Raw genomic sequence first — 7,973 nt, 5'->3', positions numbered from 1 at the left:
TTTCAATAACTTCTCTTACAATTGTTGAAAAGCTTCATGGTTACAACTTTTTCCTTAAACATCTACTTTCCAAATTTGGTATAATCTGTTATTGGGCTCTTACAAGTTCTCTTCTAATGTAATTTTAGAGTTAGCCCCACTTTGTTGGCATGGGGTTTCTGTGGGGTCAAAGGCTTTTAGGCTTTGTACAGCAATAACAACAACAAAAGCTGTTTCCGATAGACTCTTGGTTCAAGAAAGGTCAAAGGCTTTGTACAACAACAACAATATATCCAGCATAATTTCACAGGTGGGATTTGAGGAGAGTAGTGTGTATACAGACCTTACCCCTACTTCGAGAGTTAAAGAAGTTGTTTCCGATAGACCATCGACTCGAGAAAAAGTGGAGTCAAAGGCTTTGTCCTACCCACCCAAATATCTGGTTGTTAAATTTTCACATCCAGTATCCCATGTGATGGCAGGCCCATTAGATTAAGAGGTTATTGTACCATATAGATAAAGTTATAGCCCATAATAGGGGAGACACCAAGATAAAGAAAGTGACTTGTCCAATTTTGTTGCCAATCTCAAGAATAATTTTGATGTTCGGGTCAGTTTTCGCGTATCTTTTTTTTATTTTATTTTTTTTTTTATTTTTTTTTATTTTTTATTATTAACTTAGCTTATGGATACCTACTGCTTTTCCATCAGTACAAGTATCATAAACTTAAACATATGAAAAAAGAATCACATAATATTTTTTGCCTCCCAGTCTCAAGATTCTGCATATGATTCCCATTTTATTAACAACATTTACTTGGACAAACATGGTAAAATATTCATTTAACTTTTATATGATGTGTAGGCCGACCTCTCTATCACAACCGTCTTCTATAACAATATCTTACTATAGCAGTTAAGTTTCTTCTGGAAACATTCTTCATATTATGTTATAATATATGTTATCTATAACAATACTTCACTATAGCAGCCAAAGTATCGGAATAAATAAGATTGTTATAGATAGATTTGACTAAAGAAATATTTAAATAATACTAGCTAAAAGTTACTCTAATTCGTTAAGGAAAGATTCACATCAATATTGAGATGTAACGTCAAGAATGGAATAAGTAGTAAAATCCAAAATGAAAAGAGGAAGGATCATATGTAAGAAGGAAGATTTTACTTTGTTCATATCAATTATGACGGATTCAACAATGAGTTCATGATTTGTTTGGTATGATTCACTACTTCAAGGTTGAATCATATATTTATCTACAAAAAATAAGTATAGATAAAATTAAATATTTATTTCGTCACAATTCATATTTTTAACTCAAAATTCACTAAGTTGTCTGAATTATGATTTTTTTTTTTTGTGGTTTCTCACCAACAACAACAACAACCTAGTATAATCCCATTTAATGGGGTCTGGGGAGGGTAGTGTGTACGCAGACCTTACCCCTACCCTGGGGTAGAGAAGCTGTTTCCAAATAGACCCCCGGCATCCTTCCCTCCAAGAACTTCCCACCTTGCTCTTGGAGAGACTCGAACTCACAACCTCTTAATTTCTCATCAAGTATGATACATATTTTGGAGTCCTGACTAATTCGAATTCACGTAGTATAAGGCCCCGTTTTAAGGGGAAAACATTTTCTACCATTTTTTTCATCCCAAAGCTCAAACACGAGACCTCTAATTAATTAAAGATAGAAATATCACGTGTATATATATATATATATTTATGATTGCTCCGGTATGTTGACATCTGACCACGAATTTATATTGTCGGCAAGTACTGCCTGCAAAATCTCTAACATGCCAACAGTTAGAAGAAAATGACAAATGTTTTGAGTTTTTATATTGTGAAGAGTTACTCAAATAATTTATTTGCGTGTTGATGCATTGATGTTGGTGTAATTTAATAGCTATATCACAAATTAGTGCAGCCATCAACAGATCTAAAGGCTTGGTTACATGCAGTGACGTTGCAGAATTTTGCTGAACCCTGAACCTTAAACCCTGAACTCCCGATAATTTAGAGAATTTCGGGGAAATGACGAGAGAGAGGGAAGTCGAGTAGTGTAGCAGCAAGCCAACACATTCAAAAAGTGCAAGTTGAAAAAGAGTTTTTTTTTTCTGAATTCTGGATCTTAAAAATAAATTATTCAATACTTTTAGAAAGTATAAAGAAAATTTTGAAAACTAAAAAATTAAGCAGAGATAGGGCATTTACCTATCGAGAAAAGTTGGCATTTCATTTAGAGACACAAGTGTTAATAGATTGTGCATAATGTTAGAACGCAAATGCCCCAAGAAAAACGATTAATAGTGCAATTAATAGTTCAGTTAGAATTTTTCTAATCTCTGAATCTTTGTTTTTTTTAGCAAACAGGAAATTTATATATTAAAGGTTAAGGAACACGCAGTACATGAGATTCATTATTCATAGTTAATGTCATACAGGACACTTTGATTACATAGGCTTGCTAAAGTTTTATAAGCATCATAAGATAAAAGTTTTCCAAAAACATATTGGTCTAGTAAATCACGTTCTACTAGAATTTTTACATCTTCTGATGGATCCAGTTGATGAGCTACCTTATTCCCTTACCTGAACTCGTACCGGATGATTACCTGCTTCTGTTGGAGCATTAACAACCTGCATTTGTTGACAATGTTAGCATAAAGATAACTATACCGACAATGTTTTTCTACCAGCCAATGCCATTCACTCATTTGGTGATGGCTATATAACGCAAAAAATTATATATATATATATATATATATATATATATATATATATATATATATATATATATATATATATATATATATGTGTGTGTGTGTGTGTGTGTGTGTGTGTGTGTGTGTGTGTGTGTGTGTGTGTGTGTGCAGAGTTGCCGCAGTTCCGAGGCGTATCCGGAAACCTCTTTCGGCGTTCCGAGGCCTTAAAAACCTCTTTCGGCATCACCTCGATTTGCCGCAGTTCGAGCGCGTATCCGGAAAGCCATTATGTGAAAATCCGTGAAAGATGATGAATTTTGACTATAAAATAGATTTAAGTTGACTTCGGTCAACATTTTGGGTAAACGGACCTGGACCCTTGATTTGACGGTCCCGGAGGGTCCGTAGGAAAATATGAGACTTGGGTGTATGCCCGGAATCGAATTCCGATGTCCCAAGCCCGAGAAATGAATTTTTAAAGAAAATTATTTTCTGAAATTGTTTATCAGTTTTGGAAATGAAAAGTATTTAAAAAAGTATTTTCACTTGATTTCAACTCAAAATCAATGATTTCCATGGGGAAAATTGGGTGTTTTGGGTAGAACCTAGGTTTTTCAAAAATTGGGGATTTGGACCTCGATTTGAGGTCCGATTTCAAAATAAATTATATATTTGGGTTTGTGGGGGAATGGATAATCGGGTTTTGGTTCAAACCTCGGGTTTTGACCATGTGGGCCCGGGGGAAAATTTTGACTTTTTGGGAAAAACTTTAGAAAACTCATTTTCATGCATTAGGATTGATTCATTTAGTATTTATTGATGTAATTAAGTAACTTGTGGCTAGATACGCGTGAATTGGTGGTGAAATCAATAGGTAAAGTGATAGTAGAGGCTTGAATTGTGTTCGTGACATCGAGGTAAGTGTTTGGTCTAACCTTAGTTTGAGGGATTAAGAGTCCTGTCTTATTTGCTACGTGTTACTTGTGGAGTACAACGTATAGGCATGGTGATGACTATCTATACGTCGGTGTCAAGCATGCCCGTGAGTCTTGTATTGTAATTGTTATGACTCTGTTGTGGTTTATTGCGCTTCACATGTTATTATCATTATTGTTCCTTTGCTGGGATGTTATTATCATTATTGTTCCCTTTCTGGGATGTTATTATCAGTATTGTTCCCTTGTCGGGATGTTGTCTTGATATTATTGTACCATTGCAAGGATTCTTTTGTGATTGTTGTTGATTTGTAAATGGGATTGGGTGGCGCGCCGCCATGGAGAGATATGAAATGGGAGCGGATTGCACGCCTGCAATGAGATATGCAAAATGGGAGCGGGTTGCACGCGTGCAACGAGATATGTGAAATGGGAGCGGGTTTCACGCTTGCAACGAGATATGTGAAATGGGAGCGGATTGCACGCCTGCAACGAGATACATGAAATGGGATCGGGTTGCACGCCTGCAACGAGATGTGAAATGAAAGTGAACCCTGCATTTGTTTTCCCTATCCGTGTTTGTAATTGGATTTTGGTTTCTTTATATTCTCTTGATATCCTGTTGTTATTTGTTATTCCCCGAAGCATGTTTCCCCAGCCCAATTTTAATTGCAATTATCTGCTTCTATTTTTGTTGTTTATGATATAACTGCACAGGTTTATTTGGTAGTCTGATCCTAGCCTCGTCACTACTTCGCCGATATTAGGCTAGACACTTACCAGCACGTGTGATCGGTTGTGTCAATACTACACTCTGGACTCTTTTGTGCAGATCCCAGTGTTGTAGACTTCGATCCGCAGTGAGGTTGCTGCCTTCAGTCCAACAGGCAACCCGAGGTAGTCCTGCAGGCGTCCGCGGGCCTTGGCGTCACCTCCTATCTTTCCTTTATCCTGTTTCCTTTGCTCATTTCAGAAACAGTGTGCATTTTATCTTTCAGACTTTGTATGTAGTATTCTTAGACCGTTTGTGAAGTTGTGACACCGAATTTTGGGTAGAGTTGTATTTAGACTTCCGCAGTTTGTATTAAGATTAATTATCAGATTTTGTCTTCCGCTTAATTATTTTCGCTATTTGCATGATATCTACTCATCACTAATAATGGTTTAAAACTAGAAAAGGTTAAGTAATTAGAATAATTTGGCTTGCCTAGCTTTCACCAGTAGGCACCATCACGACTCTCGAGGGTGGAAAATCCGGATCGTGATACGCGGAGTCTGGGAAAGGGCTGAACCATTCTAAATATATGGTAAATGAATTCGAAAACCATTCTAATCGTTTCTTTCATGATCTTTTTTATAAGTAGAACTACAATAGTAGTTTTAACTTCGACCCTTATAGGAGGGGTGGTAGTTGGGATCTAGAATCAATTGGGTGATTGGCTCCATTCACCTAACAATACAACCATTTATTATCTTCTTTGAATATTTCTTGCATCCAAAAAGTAGTTTTCCTTTATGTCTAAAGTTGGTGTCCCATTTTCGTTAGTCATTTTGGGCTTTCTATCGTAATTGTCCTTTCGTAATTGACACACTCATATGGGGTTTCTTGACAGTACCATTCTGGCGACATAGCATGATGCAAATTGATTATTAATTAGACTATCGTAAAATCAATTGAACTAACAAACGATATATTGAGGGTCAATAAGAAATATTACTCGCGACGAATTTGATTGAGATTTAGGGAAAATGACACTGTATAGGCCAAAAAAAAAATTGTACATATAGTCTCTCTCAAAATAATATCCGAATATATATATATATATATACACACACACACACATTTTGTATGTTATATATAAAAATTATACACTTTTTCGGTTATCAAATATAAATAGTTTCTGGCGCGGGCTAAAAGTGAAAAAAGTCGAATGATTTACTTTGTCCACTTATAATTTGAATAGAATAGAATGATTCTTTAAAAAATTCATGTACGTTATTTACAAATCTCCTACTTTATTTTTTACTATGAAAAATGTCACATAACTAAATATACACAATAGACGACAAAATCAATAGCAGAAATGATCTCATATGCGTGTGTACAATTTGAATAGAAGAAAATAATTCTATAAAAATCTCCTATGTTCGGACTTCGGTAAAATTTTAATAGGAAAATAGTGAAGTAGTTTCTTTGGGGTTTTTAAAGTTAACGAGTTCTAGACATTATACCAACACCAATTACTATGTCTTCATTTTAAATAAGTTATGGTCAGCTTTATTAATACTCCATATGATTGTACATTAAAACAACATATTGTTTGCTATTCGAAACTCTATGTTTGTTTTTTTGTAATAACTGCGAATATATTACTATAAACCATCTAAATTAATACACGTAAAAGAGCACTCGAAATTTACAACCATCTTATAGGAAGGGTGTTGAGTAATTCCAAGCCCCCGGAAAAAAACAAACTAGTTACAAAACTTCTGAATCAAAAAACTACCTCTGTGTACTCTAGAGCATTTCCTATGTCCTAATCTTTCCTTTACTTCTTGTTTGATTTATGTAACAATTATTTCTCTATTTACATTTTCATCCTTGAACAACTTAGAGTTCCTTTCTCTCCATGTATGGTAAATCATGGCACCCCAAATGGCCTCTGCTATTTCCTTTTTGAGTTTACTCCAATGTCTTCTTTTCATCCATACCAGACTTTTCCCAACTCCCATACTCTGTATGTGTATGCCTGGCCATTGTTCTATTATCAATCTCAATTCAGTTATCCATTTGCATTCAGAGAAAAGATGTGAAGAAGTTTCCTCTTTTGCATCATCATAGAGACAACATAAGTTGTTGCCAATATGAATTTGCAATCTAGCCGGTCTCTCCTTAAACAGTAATCTGTCTTGGTTAGCCAGCCATACTATTACCCTGTGTCTAGGTAGCATTGTTGAGTTCCATATCAGATCAACAGCCTCCAATTTCTGCATATACCCTAGCATAGCGTTATAACTTCTAGTGATAGAATAACTACCACTACGTGATAAGTAGTACTATTAAACCAATCTTTCATCTCTGCCTTGACTGAGTTCAATTTCCTCCAATACCAGCTACAACCAGCTGGTGGCTTATGATCCCATATGTTCTGGTCCCCTCTCATATAAAGGCCATGAACCCATCTTATCCATAATGTATCCTCCTTTTTTGTTAACTGCCAGATTAATATTCCAACAGAAGCCACATTCCACTTCTTGCAACTTTTTATGTTTAGACCTCCATTCTTCTTAGGAATACAAAGTTTTTCCCAAGACACTAGTGCCACTTTTCTTTTCTCTTCTGAGCTTCGCCATAGATAGTCTCTACATTTCCTGTCCATCTCCTTTAAGACACTTTAAGGTAGTATAAGAACTGCACCCCAAAAATTGTATTCTGAAAATAGCACAATAGTAATGATTTGGATCCTCCTTGCATATGATAATATTTTTGCTTAGCCATTGCTTATTCTGGATGTAATTTTCTCTACAAGTTGGTGGCGTTCCATTTTGCTCCACTTTTTAGAAGATAGTGGCAGTCCTAAATACCTGATTGGCAATGTACCCAATGTGAACCCTGTAATACTCAGTAGCTGCTCCTGAATATCCTCTTCTACTCCTGCCACAAACATACTGGATTTTTTCTGATTATCCTTCAGCCCAATAACCTCACTAAAATGATCAAGTACCTTCTTTACTTTAGTAACAGACTTGATATCACCTTTGCATAATATCATCAAGTAATCAGCAAAGATCAGATGTGTTAGTTTAATTCTCTTACACATAGGACACCATTTATAATTAGGGAGTTCACTCATCTTTTTCAGAACTCTGGACAAGCATTCTATTACTAATACAAATATAAGAGGAGATATGAAATCATCCTGTCTTAATCCTCTTTTACCTGCAAAATAACCATGACCTTCACCATTTACCTTGATGGTAAATTTGGTAGATGTAATGCATGTCATTGTTAGTTGAACAAAGTATTCCGGGAACCCATACCCCCTTAGAGCCTCCACAATGAATTTCCAACTAACCATTTCATATGCCTTTCTCATGTCAATCTTCATCAAACATCGAGGTGTAGTCTTCCTATTGTAGTGTCTGAGCAGATCATGATATATCAGAACATTGTGCACTAGTGATCTCCCATCCATAAATGTTGTTTGGTTTTCTGAAACTAGAGGAGTAATTACTTTCCTCGACCTTTTGCTTTTCAACTTGGAAATACACTTGTATAGCACATTACAGCATGCTATAAGTCTGAACTGGACAGCTTTCCGAGGCACATCA

At 35.6% G+C, this 7,973-nt stretch overlaps 1 protein-coding gene across 1 annotated transcript; it reads right to left on the bottom strand.

Moving 5' to 3' along the window:
- Window positions 1-6,206: 6,206 nt before the first annotated feature.
- On the bottom strand, window positions 6,207-7,021 carry LOC138889203 (uncharacterized). The gene is made up of 2 exons (XM_070172471.1): window positions 6,680-7,021; window positions 6,207-6,629 (listed from the first exon to the last, which is right to left on the bottom strand). The coding sequence occupies exons 1-2, from the start codon at window positions 7,019-7,021 to the stop codon at window positions 6,207-6,209; spliced, it is 765 nt and encodes a 254-aa protein (XP_070028572.1).
- Window positions 7,022-7,973: the final 952 nt, after the last annotated feature.

This window comes from Nicotiana sylvestris, chromosome 4, assembly GCF_000393655.2.
Source record: "Nicotiana sylvestris chromosome 4, ASM39365v2, whole genome shotgun sequence".
NCBI lineage: Eukaryota > Viridiplantae > Streptophyta > Magnoliopsida > Solanales > Solanaceae > Nicotiana > Nicotiana sylvestris.
The sequence above is the reverse complement of the archived record's forward strand: the minus strand, read 5'-3'. Positions and strand labels throughout refer to the sequence as shown.